Genomic DNA, 16,906 nt, shown 5'->3' on the forward strand with positions numbered 1-16,906 from the left:
TTGTATGTGGTATATACATGTGTCTAGACCATGTATATACACGCGCACACACACACACATTTACTGTAGTGCAAATGTTTGTGTGTATATAATCTCTCACACACACATATAAATAATAGTATGGTATATGTGACTCATGTGAGATGTAGCTGTAATGTGCATTATTGAGAGCTATGTTAAGGAGATACTTAAGACTAGTCTACCAGAGTTGCATGTCCTAGAATAATAAAGTCTTGGCTACACCTCCGGTAAACCTGCGCTTGCTGCCTATAGGAGCTGGCTGAGGATGATGGCACTAAACACTTGCTGCCATCTTGCCTATTCTGGGGAGAGGGTGACGGTTGTGGTTCACCACATGGATGACACTAAACAAAAGTACCAGGTGGTTCCCTAGTGGAGATTTCAGCCGGATGAGCTTGTGCTGTCAGTGAATTCACACTGTGCAACCAAGGGGTGTTTGGCATGTGGAGGCACACTTACCCTTGGAAAGCAGTAATTGCAGGCTCGGGTTTACTGTTACCAACCCAGGACCAGAATGCTGGCCCACACCCTGTCATCAGGCTCCTGCCAGGGAATAGTGGGGCATTTGGGGTTCCTGAGCAGGAACAGGTGGGCTGTAGAGCTCTTGAATAGCCCAAGAACACTTGTATACCATTTTGCTGGGATGAATGAGACAACTGGGTGAAGGTAGAAGAACTGTTGGAGGGGGCAAAATTGAAGATAAATGCACCCAAATGCTGACCATGGACATAGTTTTACGCCTAATGGTTGGCATGTTAATGGGAATCAAGTGGACAGCAACACAGAAAGACAGCACCGATACTCTATATCAACTTACAAACATGCAAGGACAGCGCAGTCATCTTTTATAGCTTACAGCTTATGAGACTGTTTATTATCCATACAGGAACTGTATCTAATGGGGCAGTTTCTAGGAAGGTCTGAGTTTTTTTTTTCTTACTTCTTGCAGTGAGAATATTTAGCATAGTTACATTATCTTAGTTTTCTGTTCTGAGGCAGCATGGCATCACCTGAGCCTGGCTAACTCCCTGTATCTCCTGTACCTGATACCGTTTGGACCTTGGGGCTGCCAAACCCCCATGTTATGTGATGAAACGCACAGAAAAAATCAATCTGAGTATATGCATTGAGTAATGGGAGCCTGTGTGCCACTGCTAATGCTTTATGAAGACTCAAGGGTTGTTTGGAATGTGTTACTCCCTAACCTTCTAGCTTGGTAAGTGATGATTTTGTTTTTGGCATGAAGTGGGCATTGCATGGAATCACATAATCTGCAGTGATTCACCTCTTCCCCATCCTACTAGTAATTACTGTTTCATGTTCCTGGTCTACACCAGGGTTGTATAGTAGGAGTACCCTGAACCTCTCTCCCCTGAGAGAGGCTCGCAGGATATACCTTGTCCTCATTCTCTTTATCGCACACTGGCTCCTTCAGCATCAAGGCCATTGGTCAAACTCGGGCGATTTGGGTTGTTGTTGGTGCTTAATTTCTCTGTACCTTGAAGTCAGCATAAGGGAAGGATATTTATGGGTTGTCTTATACTTCTTCATAGAAAGATGATCTAATGTTATTTATCAGTATAGTGTAAGAATGCAGACTGAAAATAAGTGTACCCCATAGACCTGTGTCTGATTCCATTAGGCATCACTTGCTTACTTTGTGACAGAATAACTCTTGTTCTATAGTTCAGAGATTATGGGTTATTCCTGAATAGAGGCAGTTTTGCTTAGGGAATCTTTCCTAATGAAAATGTTGAGACCAAGTAAATTGTGACTGTGCTTAAGCACAACATGAACCTGGACAATTCATGACTACAACAGCATGTGCATAAAAATTCATTATGCACTGGCATGCCAAACTACATTGTTAAGCTGAAGAAAGCAAACCGTCTCTGAAGCCATGTGCTCTTTGGCCAGATTCAACCATTCTTGCCTATTTGGAGCACTATTATCTGCAAGGGTCACAGTATAACTTCATCTCTTTTATTCTTCTGAAATGTCCAGGCACCATTTTTTTTCATTATGCAGCTTTAGAGGCAGATACCTGCTAGTCATCGCTGTTCTGTTTTGCCTTGTTGCAACAGTGTAGTGCAAGTGGATCATCTTGGATGGAGTTTGAAAAATCATCATTGGGAGTTATGTTGAGAAGATGCTAGGGAGTTACTTCCTTAAGGCAGGGTGTCCAGGTAGGTATTGGAATAGCATCATCATTTAACCTGAGAGGGCCAACAGTTTAACCTAATTACATTCTGGTGCAATACAACATGAGTTAATATAAGGGAGGAGAATGGATGCAGCTGCAAAGTAACCATGGGTAGAGCTTTGTTTTTAATAACTGGGTTGACAGTGGTGTGGAAAGGTAATATAAGCACCCTTTTTAGCTTACAGACCATGCTTATGCTGTTTTCTTAGTACTTGGATAAATTTGAGGTTTACTGGGTTGTCTTGTACTTGTTCATGGCAAGATAGTGTAATGTCATTTGCTAGTATAATACAGTGCTACAGAGTGAAAATAACTTATCATAGACCTGGTTGTGTTTATGTTGATCTTCATGCACTTTCTCACTGGAAGTTTGTGGTACAGGGCTCTTGGGTTAAATATGGGAAGAGAAAGAGGCAGCTGTGCTTAAGAACCCTTGCCTGACAAAAATTTAGAGACAAAGTGAATTGTGAACACTTAACTGAAACGTGAATCAACCTATATGCATTTTTTTAATAGTGGTGTGCCACACTGCATCATTAAGTTGAAGAATGCAGGCAGACTCTTACATTCATAGGCTGCATTGCCAGATGTAGCCATTCCAGCACAGGCGAAAGCATGCAGTCTGCAGATATCACATCAAAACCATGTCATCTCTCTGACTTGTAACCATTGCCAGCATGTGCATTTATGTGCACCTTGTATATGGCATTTCCTCATCATCTGTTAACTTTCTTGAGTATTGGCATTGCAGCGTATGCAAACCTCATTCCACGTGACCAGAGCAGATTTAAAAGCTGTGGTGTGGTAGTAATGTAGTCGTCAAGCTTACAAGGTAGTTGGTGGTATGCCATCACCAGCACTGTACTGGTCGGCTCTCTCTGTTGCAGGAGCGGTCACCACTTGTACTGGAATGAGGAAGTCACTGTTTTGCCAAGTACCTGAAGTCTGCTGTTTGTCTTTATCTAGTGGAATAAAACGTAGTTAAAATCCACAAATTGTTAACATCCACAGTGGTTAAGCACTTTCATCAAGTAGTTTGACTTCCTCAGAACACAGTAACTAGTAAAATCCAAGTTTAAATACATGAATTCTAATTAATCAGAAATTCAAAATAACCAATCATATTCAATGAAAACTCCCTCCTCATGAATATATATTCCCTCCTCATAAATATGTTAAATGCATGGTTGTTTAAAAAGAAAGAAAATATCAGTCCCATCCTAAAATACACACACATAACATCTCATTTCAATGGGAAAACTTATAATAAAAATGTATGCTACAATACACTAATATGTTACTACACTGAACCTGCATTTTCTTTTAAAATGGGCATGATAGAGATATGCTCGTTAAGCCCTGGGGGGTAATCAGCAGCCAATTGCCATAGCCATTCCTTTTTATACAACACATTTTGCCAGTCCCCCCCTCTAGCTTCGATGGTGGCAAAATCTAATATAGCAAACTTGTAATACTGGAAATTACTACAAATAACACTATGTTTAAACAATGCACTGGTGTCTTTTTCATTTTTGATATCGTATACGTGTTCATATATCCTGTTTTTCAGTCTTCTCTCCGTCTTACCTACATAAAAGGAAGAACAGGAGCAGCACTTAGCTATATATACAAGTTTACTTGAATCACAATTGCCACTCTTTAAAAAAAATATGACGCTTATTTTGATTCTCAAGAGTAATAGTATTTTCTTGTAAAATATATCGACAATAGGAACATTTACCACAAGGTTTACTACCCCCTCTCTTGACCCTGGTATTGTTCAAAGTATGATCCTTCTCCAATATTGTCTTAATATTCGGTCCAACCTTGCTGGAAAAAATAGGTTGTTGGCCCAATATACGATATATTTCGGCATTAGTTCTAAAAATGTTCCTGTTTTTTGTTAAAGTTCCCTTTATGTGAGAATACAAGGGACTATATTGCACTACACAAGCATGCTGAAAATCAGGTTTATCATGAACATTCATATCTTGACTTATAGGTTGGGATCCTACCCTACCCACACCAAGTAGGGGGGGTATACACCTTACCCCATTTGTTTAAGACCTCTTCAAGAATAGGGTCAATAAAATGTCCAGGATACCCTCTCTCTAAAAACATCTACCTTAAATGTGTTTAAACTCTACTAAAAAAAAATAATTCTGGAAAATATACTTGTATTCCCAACCCAGAAGCACCAAATTAGCATACAAGGGTGCGCATGCAGCACCCATTGCAACACCTTTACGTTGCTGAAAATATTCACCTTCAAAAAATAAATAGTTGTTCTCCAAAATAAGATTCATAAGCTCACACACCAATAGTACTTCATCCAAGCTCAATAAAGAATGACAAAACGGGGCCTCCTCAAAAAAACACAAACCTTCTGCTTTAGGGATACAGGAAAATAGGTCCTGAACATCTGTAGTCAGGAGAATACAGTCCACTGACCATAACTCTTTCTTAAGCTGTCCCAAGAAGTCCCAGGAATCTTTTAAAAGGTGTGGAAATTTATTCAAGATATGTTTCAATTTCTTATCCACAAATACTGCCAGCTTGTGGGTTTTGGAACCTGCTGCTGCCACAATAGGTCTAAAAGGTGGTTTATTCAAATTTTTATGTATTTTTGGTATGCTGAATATTACTGGAATTTTCGGAAACTTATTCAACAAAAAATCATACTCTGGTTATTCTCTGATCCATGAGATATTCATATAAATAGCTATCCAATCTACTGTATGAAATATGTATTTCATTCCTTGAACATGAAGAATAGCTATCAGCCTGAAATAAAATATTTTGCATATCATTAGTATAGTCTTCAGAATTGTACAATACCACCCCACCCCCTTTGTCAGGTGTCATAATTCTGATATTTTTGTCCTCTCTCAAACTACTCAGTAGTTGTTTATCCTTGGGGTTCATATTGGCAAACACCCTTCTTTTTTCCCCCCATATTTTATATAAATCCTCCTTAACTAATTTTTCATATGTTGTAACTAACGGGTGTAGTGGGGGGTTAAATGTACTACTTCTGTTCACAGTACCACTAGGTACCTCAACGTGAGTGTTATCTGAAAACATAATATTTAAATTTAACTTTCTAAAATATAACTCTAAATCCACCATCACTTAACCTATATCAGGTATTTTAGTTGGTACAAATTTAAACCCTCTGGAAAATAATGAAAATAAATCCTTAGTGACAGGAACATCTGAATAGTTATATATATTAAACCCATCCAAACTGTATTGAATACTAAACACACTTTGTATTTGAGTTTCAGAATCTACCATTTGTTGTGTCCATAGGTTTGTTGTGCTGCCCTGCTGTAAGTTTTGTATACTCCTTGTCTGCGATTGGCTATTCTTTCTGAGCGTCTGGGTAATGGAAAATCCTGTGGGTCAACAAAACAGTCTGGCTCAAATTCTTCAAAACAGTCACCACTTGGTTCAAGAGTAAAATTAGAGCCCGTTTTACCCATACCTCTCTTTTCATTACCTAGATTATCAATATAGCCACTTTCTCTATCATAAAAAAACAATTTGTCAGTGGGATAAACTTGATGTAATTTATACTGTTTAATGTCCCTGTCTAATTTATGGAGCTTCTTTTTAAAAAATCACATTTCTGGTCCACCCTAGAAATGATTTTACAAAACAAGCTTTCATACTGATAGCTATTCTTCATGTTCAAGGAATGAAATACATATTTCATACAGTAGATTGGATAGCTATTTATATGAATATCTCATGGATCAGAGAATAACCAGAGATGAGTATGATTTTTTGTTGAATAAGTTTCCGAAAATTCCAGTAATATTCAGCATACCAAAAATACATAAAAAATTGAATAAACCACCTTTTAGACCTATTGTGGCAGCAGCAGGTTCCAAAACCCACAAGCTGGCAGTATTTGTGGATAAGAAATTGAAACATATCTTGAATAAATTTCCACACCTTTTAAAAGATTCCTGGGACTTCTTGGGACAGCTTAAGAAAGAGTTATGGTCAGTGGACTGTATTCTCCTGACTACAGATGTTCAGGACCTATTTTCCTGTATCCCTAAAGCAGAAGGTTTGTGTTTTTTTGAGGAGGTCCTGTTTTGTCATTCTTTATTGAGCTCGGATGAAGTACTATTGGTGTGTGAGCTTATGAATCTTATTTTGGAGAACAACTATTTATTTTTTGAAGGTGAATATTTTCAGCAACTTAAAGGTGTTGCAATGGGTGCTGTATGCGCACCCTTTTATGCTAATTTGGTGCTTCTGGGTTGGGAATAAAAGTATATTTTCCAGAATGAAAATTTTTTTTCTAATATTAAATATTATGGTCGCTTCTTGGACGATATTTTTATTGTGTGGGTTGGAGGGCCCGAATTGATTGAGTTTGTTCAGTACTTGAATCAAACCACAGATTATTTAAAGTTTACTTATCAATTTGATTCCCAAGAAATTAGCTTCTTGGATACCACAATTATTAAAGGGCATGATAATTTTATTTCCAAAATTTATCGCAAAAAGACTTTCTGTAACAGTTATTTGCACTACACCAGCCATCATCTTATACATCAGAAAAAGAGTATTATTAAGGGTCAAGCTATAAGAGTTGTTAGAATGACCACTAGGAAAGATGATGTTATAGTAGAGTTTCAACATTTAAGGGAGATGTTTTTAGAGAGAGGGTATCCTGGACTTTTATTGACCCTATTCTTGAAGAGGTCTTAAACAAATGGGGTAAGGTGTATACCCCCCTACTTGGTGTGGGTAGGGTAGGATCCCAACCTATAAGATATAAGTCAAGATATGAATGTTCATGATAAACCTGATTTTCAGCATGCTTGTGAGGTGCAATATAGTCCCTTGTATTCTCACATAAAGGGAACTTTAACAAAAAACTGGAACATTTTTAGAACTAATGCCGAAATATATCGTATATTGGGCCAACAACCTATTTTTTCCAGCAAGGTTTGACCGAATATTAAGACAATATTGGAGAAGGATCATACTTTGAACAATACCAGGGTCAAGAGAGGGGGTAGTAAACCTTGTGGTAAATGTTCCTATTGTCGATTATATTTTACAAGAAAATACTATTACTCTTGAGAATCAAAATAAGCGTCATATTTTTTTTTAAAGAGTGGCAATTGTGATTCAAGTAAACTTGTATATATAGCTAAGTGCTGCTCCTGTTCTTCCTTTTATGTAGGTAAGATGGAGAGAAGACTGAAAAACAGGATATATGAACACGTATATGATATCAAAAATGAAAAAGACACCAGTGCATTGTTTAAACATAGTGTTATTTGTAGTAATTTCCAGTGTTACAAGTTTGCTATATTAGATTTTGCCACCATCGAAGCTAGAGGGGGGGACTGGCAAAATGTGTTGTATAAAAAGGAATTGCTATGGCAATTGCGTTTGGCTGCTGATTACCCCCCAGGGCTTAACGAGCATATATCTACAAAAAGGAATTGCTATGGCAATTGCGTTTGGCTGCTGATTACCCCCCAGGGCTTAACGAGCATATCTCTATTATGCCCATTTTAAAAGAAAAGGCAGGTTCAGTGTAGTAACACATTAGTGTATTGTAGTATACATTTTTATTATAAGTTTTCCCATTGAAATGAGATGTTATGTGTGTGTATTTTAGGATGGGACTGATATTTTCTTTCTTTTTAAACAACCATGCATTTAACATATGTATGAGGAGGGAATATATATTCATGAGGAGGGAGTTTTCATTGAATATGATTGGTTATTTTGAATTTCTGATTAATTAGAATTCATGTATTTAAACTTGGATTTTACTAGTTACTGTGTTCTGAGGAAGTCAAACTACTTGATGAAAGCGCTTAACCACTGTGGATGTTAACAATTTGTGGATTTTAACTACATTTTACTTCGTTTGTGGATGTGTTTTTTACAATAAATTATCCGTGGACCCGCAACATTGTGCTCTATTTTCTGATTTGGTTGTTTTTATGAGCACTTCACACTATTTTTTGGACTTTATCTAGTGGAATATTATGTAACGGCAACTTCTGTGCAAATTCTCAGGGTATTGATGCGTGTGTGTCAATGTGTGTATATGACCTGTGATGCATTTAATTTTTAATCACAAAATGTCTAAAAATTGAAATGCAATTCAATTGTATGTGTTTTAGATTTCATCTAAAATACAGCAACTGCTCCTTAAAAAAAAAAAAAAAAAAAGAAAAAAAACTTTCTGAACCAGGGAGCAGTCCCCTTGAATCACCATGTGTGGGGCAAAACCTCCACACACATCCTTAAATATACCAATTTCATTGTCAAACATCTGTAGAGAAAAAGTGCGGCATAGACTCTGAATCACTGCTGATGCACAGATACAAACTTATAGACATGAAGAACATGTGGGTGGGCAATAGCAAGGTACAAATGTTGCACTAGACTAATTTGCCTTCTAATTCCTACTGTCCTAACAGCCAGTAGTAATTTTCTTTAGCCTGCTAAACTTTTTAATCTAAAACACGTTTAATAAAAATTTAAGATACTTTAGCCCAGACCACCCAGGTTCGATTAGCAGCTCAGGTCTCTGAGGTGCTGGCAGGGAAGGATGGGGGGGGGGTACCCATTTGTGTGGGTGCATTTGTCTAAGGCCTTCCATATTGGGAGGCGTGGCCTTTAAATAGGAGTAGTCCTGAGATGTAAAAGTTGAATGGGGGGGCAAAGTTAGGTCATTATAGCCTCCCCACACAGCAGCAAGGATGATATGTGGTACGCTAATGATCTTCATTGGCCCCAACCCTGGCGATGAACACATTTTACAGGCAACCAAAAAAATACCAGAATTTAGGGTCACTTTACAGGATAAAACCCTACCTTTCAGACACAAGAAGAACAAAAATTGCAATGGCCTGCGTACTATGCTTCCTACCCTATGCCTCCCCCATATTTGACAAACTTAGTTCCACCCAACCCTCAAAGCTTGAGCATGCTTGAGCATTCAACAACGTGGCCTAATTCACAGCAAATCAGCTTTGTACAGCTCACCAGTGCATTGCTGTTGGGTAGATAAATTGGTTCAGTCTTCCCCATGCTATCAAACTTGCACAGCTATCAACTATTTACAAAATAATCCATTACCCATAAAAGTGCCCTAGTTTACAAAATATTCAACCATACTCCTCAGACAGAACTCTGCATTCAACCGACAAAAGTCTACTCACTGTATTCAAATCTAACAACAAAACTGGAGACTCCCTTGACTCCAGCTGCATTTTTCAAAGGTGGAATAGCATCCCACACCTTCTGAGGCAAATAAATAGTTAATGCATTTTTAAAGCAGAACTCAACACTTCATAAACTAATTTATCAAATTTATTGCACAACTCCTCAAGCAACTATGTGCAGAATACTATATATGTTGCTCCTCTACTACCTATCTCTGAATTAACAAGATTAGCCATTCCACAGCACCTCCAGTTGTACAGTTTCCTCATTTCTTCTTGTCACACTTCTCTCCTACACATACTACTGTTCTGCTTTCTTCTTCCATTTCTTTACTACCCCATTGTCCATACTATGTATATTTTAATTACTCCCTACAAAGAACTTTGTCCTCCTGACAATACTCACTTTGTACTGTTCCACTACTTTTTTTTTGCATTTTTTCCTCCTTTACTACCTTGTTGTCACACTGCATAAGCTTCTGTGATTTACAGTATGCAAAGAACTGTGTTTTGTAAATGGATATTTCTGTAATCTACAATCTGCATGTATTTGTATTTTAATTTTTCAGTGTTGAATTTTATGTTTCTATACAATTTCTTTACAAAATGTAGCTTCTCTTGCATATTAAATTGAAAGTAAGTTTGTAATGATGTAACTTTGTCATTTTTCTGGAACTTTTTTCTTTTTGGGTTGATGCTGAAAAGGGTCTTTCAGATGCCCAGTTGGACTTTCCAGATAAACAAATGCAAAATAAATAAATGCAAAAGAAATAAAAATACACCTTTTTCTTGTAAAGCAGTTTTGAATGTTTTTCTAGTGAGGGACAACTAGTTGTGTTGAGAGCTTCTGGGGTTAAATGAGTTGAGTTGTAGGGGTAATTTCCATTTCAAAGGTGGAGAGTAGTGTTTTAATGGTACATGTGTGAGATCCTTTAAAGACAGCAGTTTATGCATCTCTGTTGCTTGTGCTGCTTGCTCAACCTCTGAATTACAAGGTACACATGTAGGCAGGACAGAGGGAAATGGGAAAGAATTAGTGATAGAAAATGTTAACTAACCAGTTTCTTTCTCTCTCTCTCTCTCTCTCTTTAACTGTTTTACAGAATTAACAAGAAATGAATAGCTCACAGGTGCCAGTCCTCGAAGAACATAGCACTGTGGAAAATTATTCACGTGACATTGCTAGATCTGCACCAGAAGTTGGGTCTTCTCATCCAAAGATCTGCCGTTTTTATTCACAGGGGAGGTATTGCCAGTTTGGCAGAAGATGCAGATACTTACATCAGAGAATAGGACCACTGTTGCCGTCTCAAACCGATCAGAATCAAGCTATGAGGACTGGTGATACTAACTTAAACCCTGGACAGACTCTTACTCAGGAGGCTACGAGTCAGCTCGATAGTGTCTTTAAAAGTACAGAAAGACCACTTAATACAGCAGCCCAGAGTCTGCCTACCTGTGAGACTTCATCTTCTGAAATAACTGTACCAGCTAGGCATGTAAAGCGTGAGCGCCATAAAAATCCTTGTAGGTATTTTTTATCTGGTTATTGTGCCATGGCAGGAAGATGTCATTTTTGGCACCCTGAAGACCTTCCACCTTTAATAGCCAATTCTGATGTTGAAAAGTCTAGTAATTATCGTGGGTCACAAATTAAGACCCTTATTAAAACCCCAAGGACACCAGTTACAAGACCTTCTGTTTTAAAAGAGGAAGCCAGATTGGAAGAAATTACTCCTGATGTTGCTGCATCATTGAGGGAGACTGAAGTCAGTCAGCTGATGAAGCGGTTTCCAAAAGACAAGCTAATAATACAGGAGAGGGAAGATGGGAAGTTGACCTACTATCGAGTATTAATTGAAGCTACAGACCCAGACTGGGTAAGTGCTGGCTTGTACACATTTGTGATTTACAGTTTGCTTTGTCTGTTTTGGATGTTGTCTGTTGAATGATCAGGGAATATGAAAAATAAATGGAAGAGAGACCTATTTGTTGGAGCTTTGTCATATGAAATGACTGGGTTTGTAGTATATGCTGCTTTACCAAGTTTCAAAACAGGAGGAGGAGAAATATTAGACTGCAGTATGGCTGTAGCAACCCTCTGCTTCATTGAATCTTTCACAGAGACTGAGCTGATCTTGCACTATGGGTGGTGAGTGCTATCTTCCTATGTTGTGTAGCCTGTTGCAAAAATGGATATTTTTCAGGAAGGCCTAGGTGATGCAATAGTTTTGCCACAGTGAGATGAGAGTGATGATTAAATGTGACAAAACACAGGCCTACCCCCCCCCCCCACACACACACACGTGTGTGTGCATCTTTTATAAAAAAAAATTTTCAGAAAGCAGACTAATAATTCAGAGGGTAGTTTATTCATAATGTAAGTGCTATACTTGTGTGTGTGTGTGTGTCTGTCTCCATTTTGCCCCATTGCAGTTGTATAAAGCAAAGTAGGAGTGAAGTGCAGTAATTTTAAGGAAGTACTCTTCTGGAAGAATTTTTGGAAGATCCTCTATAAAATGAGAAGCGATTATGGAGATTGCTCACTGAAAAGTGCAGTTAGCCAAAACTCTGGTTGAGTTCCCTTTCCTAGTTAAGAAACTGCTCAGTTGCCACCACTACCCTAGAAAGGCTGAAGAGGATCAGATAGACTACATAGACTGTTAGAATAGTGAAACATAGAAGTATCCCTCCAGATGAACCCTTCTGTCATTTTATGTGCTCCTGTTCCTTGGGATACATCACCAGGGAATGAGATAGAGTACTTAGAGCCTTCACAGAGGTGAACCACAGGAGAGTGGCAGAAAATCACCTTCTCTTGAGGAATTCAGTAATCAGGATAATGGAAGTGTGAGGTGGGATGAGACCAGTAGTATATTGTGTGCAGATGTATGGCTGGAAAGAGCAGGGGTGCAAATCCTCATGAAGTAGCAGCAGAGTGTAAGAACCTGAATTTCATTTTCCATCTGAACAGTGATGACCTGGCTGGGGAAAGGATAAAAGATATTTGGAGAAAGGGGAAGATTCTTGTACAAGCAGTATACATACTAACATTCTCATAAGTGTTCTATCTTCACAGCATAGATTATGCTGGCATTTTTCACATCAGAGGTTCAACAAGTGGATGAATAGAGTGGGTAAGTTCAGAGCTGTGTAGTCTTTGGAGACTGAAGATGTTTAGTGAAATACTTTTCTGTTAGCCCATTGGTATTTCTATAAGAGAGGAATAAGCATCTCTGGTGTACACGTTTTAGGTATCTTCATTAACAAGTATTTAAGCTACTTGGTGGGGAGAGGCAGTGAAATGTCCCAAAACATCCTGTCTTTTACCAAATAGAACCTTATCCTATGTATGAAATCTGAAATTATGTCCACAACTCCTAAAAAAAAAAATACACTGAGATTCATTAGAGAGTTATTTTTAAACATATTGTTATACCAGTAAAGCTTTTCTGCTGGGACTTTACTTCAACCCTGACATATGAGGTCTGTGTTCTCCCAACCATGCTGTGTACATATACCAACTCTGACCTTGATTTGCCTTGGAGAAGAGGGGATAGTCAGAAGTACTGCAACTGCAGACTTTGTATACAACTGACACTTGTAGTTCTGCTGTTCTGAGGATTTCTGTTGAAGTTGCGTTTCTTTTTTGAATATTTGGAAATAATTGGTACCAGTTTCTACTGCCTGTGTAGAATGTTGGCTGAACGAGTGACATTGATAGGTTGGTAGAAGAAAGTAGTACTGTACGAAGTTTGACTGGCATGTTGGCTTACAAATGTGCACAGCTTGTAGGAAGGACAATGTGGATACAGCATGTGTTATCCCACTTTAAAAAGGAAGTGAAAAAAGTAATAAAATGTACAAGTAAGTGATTGTCTCATGGCCTGTGTCATGCCTGTAAATGGCCTTTGAACCTGTGCACTCATTTTATTTATTTATTATTTTTTTTTTTTATTTTTAAGTTAATAAACATGGGGAGGAGAGGCACTGTGGATCACATTGGAAACTTGAAATGGGAGATGAAGTCAACAAAAAGACCATTAGAGTCCCCACGTACAGGTCCTATATTTGGAATAAAAAAGAAGGGAGTTATCTTCTATGGGGAATTTTACAGTGCTATATGTAAATTGAAACAATTTTGATCACAGCTGCTGTCAAGAACAGAATTGTTCTTGACAGCAGCTGTGATCAAAATTGTTCCAATAGGGTTGGAGGTTGATCATCTAGGACTGGAAGCCTTGTCAAGAAAGATCAGTCTTGGACTTGGGGTTCTCGGGTAGGAAGACAGTATATCCAATCAGGAAATGAGCAGCCAGTATTTGCTGTGGATGACTGACAAACAGTGTGATAATCAACACAAGTACAGATTCTCATCATGGCCTTTAGGGTAAGGATGGGTCTGACTTTGACAGTATAGAGCAAAATCTTTGGTCTTTGGCCAGTCCCCAAAAAAAAAAAGCTCAGACAAGTATGAACATGTTTTATTTAAACTTGATACCTTTTAAGATAACCTACAGTAAATTAATTTATGTAGAATGATGCACTGAGCCCAAGACAGGTCTTTGTTGCTATGGAAACATTTGTATAAGGAGGTGTTTATGTATTTGGTGTCAGGACCCTCTTTTTTGTAAATGTATCAGATAGCATCTAATCAGCCTTAAGAAGTTTACTTTATTCCTTCATTGTAAAGAATGTGTATTTTTTTGCTGGGTTTACACACCGGTCATTTCTGATATCCAACAGGGGATTAATCTGTTTTCTATGACAGAACCCTTGCTGTAGTTAAAAGGCACAAACACATGGTGGAAACGTGTTTGGACTAATCAGAAAGTACAGTTGTGTAAAATCTTACCATAATAGTAGATGTCCTTCTCTTCACTGTTCCGGTATTCCACATAGAAGGGATCTCCCACCCAGGGCACACTGACACTCGGCCATTATGTAAAAGCCTAAAGATCTTGTATGCGCTGTATGTCACATCTATGCTCCCTACATGGAATAAAAGGGATGTACAGATGCAACTACCCAGGACTGAATTGCCCCAGAAGAGTACAGTCCCCATAAGACAAAGGAGTGCATGCACATCCAGAAGGAAAAAATGCAGCACAGGTTGGAGGAAGTGAGTGAATACAGCAACAATAAAGAGAAGGACATCTACTGTTATGGTAAGATGTTACACAGCTGTACTATGTCCTATATTACTGTTGCAATATTCCACATAGAAGGGAGAGTAAGAAAGCTCGGGAAATGGTATGGGAGGTGCAAGGCTGAGAAGAGCCCTCAACAAACCCGCATAAAACCTGCTGTAAGTATGGACAGAAATAGTCTGACTGATGTGAGGAAAGCATATGGAATTATAGACACTTTAGTAGAGGAGTGGTTGATGGAAGGTTGGGTTAATAATGAAGTAGCTGATTTTTTTTTTTTTTTTAATTTGGAATCCAAAATGTAGGTAGTTTTTTTTTTGGCCTGCTTAAAGTACATAAAGATTTGGATTCACCCAGTTTTAGATTAGCTGTGGCTAGTAGTGGTAGTAAAACTGAGTCCATGGCCATTTATGTTGACAGAAGTCTGTAAAGGTTGATTGTTAAAGGGGATTCTTGTATTAAAGATTCTTTTGATTTTTTTTTTAGCCAATTTGTTAGGGGTATTACAATAGATGATATAACCCGCGGTGGTGGTGCTGTGGTAGCGTTGTCGCCCCACAGTAAGACGCTGTCCGGTTCGATTCTCAGCTAGAGCGTCTTCTGCGTGGAGACATGCGTGAATGGGCGTACCTTCGGTGAAGGTTGTGCGTCAGAGCTGGTAACTCGGTACATAAAAATCAACTACCAATCATTAGCGGACCGGAGTTCCGCTGTGGCGACCCCTAACTGGGAAAAGCCGAAAGACACAGATTACAATAGATGATATGTGGTTAACTGCAGTCGATTGTTTCTTTGTATACTGTAATACCAAATGATGAGAGTTTGGAAACCGTCAAGAGTGCTTCAAGAGTCCCAGTGTTTTATGATTCATGAAGTAAGCCCGATTCGTGTTTTGGATGTTATTTTATCATATAATTTTTTTGAATTTGACAATGTTATTTACAGGTAAATGGAGCGGCCATGGCCCCCAGTTATGCAAATGTTTTTATGATGGGTTGGGAAAAGAGTATTTTTATAATTCTAGATTTGTCAGTGATATTGATGTTTATAAGTGTTTTATTGATTTGTTTTCTATTTGGAAAGGGACTGAACCTGCACTTAAATTATTTATGCAGTATTTAAATTCATTGTCTGATTTTTTGAAATGTACTTTTTGTTTTTATAGATAATGCATTAATTACCTGGATTTGACATTATACAAGAAAGCTGACAGGCTAAGCACTAAAATTTATATGAAATCGGTGCAAAGCAATAGTTACATACATTATAATAGTATGCATAGTGGCAGGTTTAAAAAGAATATTGTTAATGGTTAGTTTGATAGAGTAAGTATGGTTAACGGATGAGGCTTATCATTTTTAAGGTAGAATGTGAGGCACTTAAAAAAGAGATTTTATGCGAGAGGGTACTCACCTGGGATGTTAGATGAGGCAATGGGTGAAGTTGTTTTAAAGTAGGAAATAAGGTTGTTAATAGTATGAATGCTGCTGCTAAGCATTCAAAGGGAATGATTATGATGGCAAAATAAATGGTGTGAGTAGTAAAGATTATTCTTTGGCCTGTTTGCTCAATGGTTCTGTAGATGAAGGAAGCATTAAAAAGATAGAAATAATTGGAAGTTCTTAATGAATTGTCAAGACATTCATGAATTAATAGGAGAGGCTCTTATTTTTGTAACTAAAAGGGCAAGACTCTTAAGGAGTATTTTTATAGAGATAAAGTGAATGATACAGGTGAATGCATGGTTAAAGGGATGCATAGATGTAATTGTTGGTTCTACCAAAATATGTTGGCAATAATTACAATTATGGTATCAGAAATTGTGAAATCTATTAGGAAGATTTAATTGCATGTCAAAATATGTGATGTATGTAGTGTTATGTGGGCTTTCTCCTGATTTTTATGTAGGAAGAACCACTAAGTGTTTTTATTTCAGGATTTATGAACATTTAAGGGCTGTTGACAGGTGAGAATCCAAATGCATTGGCTAAGCATGTTATGTGTCACTCAAATTTAAGTAGATTTGCTGTAATAGATCAGGTAAGGAATTATGATGCCAGGTGGGATGCTGAAGATTATCTTGATTGAAAGGAGTATTGTTGGCAGCTTAGGCTGAATGCTTGTGCTTATCCAGGTATTAACGATGGGGAGAATTTTAAAATTGTTCTGAAAAGGAAGGGGTTGGGTCACATGATTTTTTATTTATTCTTTATTGAAGTGATTATACAACTTGGTCTGTTTAAGTTCTGTTAGAACGAAAGCGCTTACCAGTTGTGCATTTTTTTTTTAATAGTTAGCTTTCGGTTCTGCTCTAGCCA

The 16,906-nt window shown here is 37.9% G+C and overlaps 1 protein-coding gene across 1 annotated transcript in view; it reads left to right on the top strand.

Annotated features, from left to right (window-relative positions):
• Nucleotides 1-16,906, top strand: part of LOC122806979 — a 388,827-nt gene that overhangs the window by 1,608 nt on the left and 370,313 nt on the right. The window contains exon 2 of the mRNA XM_044077841.1: nt 10,542-11,318. Coding sequence (XP_043933776.1) covers nt 10,554-11,318 — 765 coding nt within the window. The 5' untranslated portion in view covers nt 10,542-10,553. The remainder of the gene's footprint in view (nt 1-10,541; nt 11,319-16,906) is intronic.

The sequence above is a fragment of the Protopterus annectens genome, chromosome 7.part0, assembly GCF_019279795.1.
Source record: "Protopterus annectens isolate FY-2018-M chromosome 7.part0, PAN1.0, whole genome shotgun sequence".
Taxonomy (NCBI): domain Eukaryota; kingdom Metazoa; phylum Chordata; order Ceratodontiformes; family Protopteridae; genus Protopterus; species Protopterus annectens.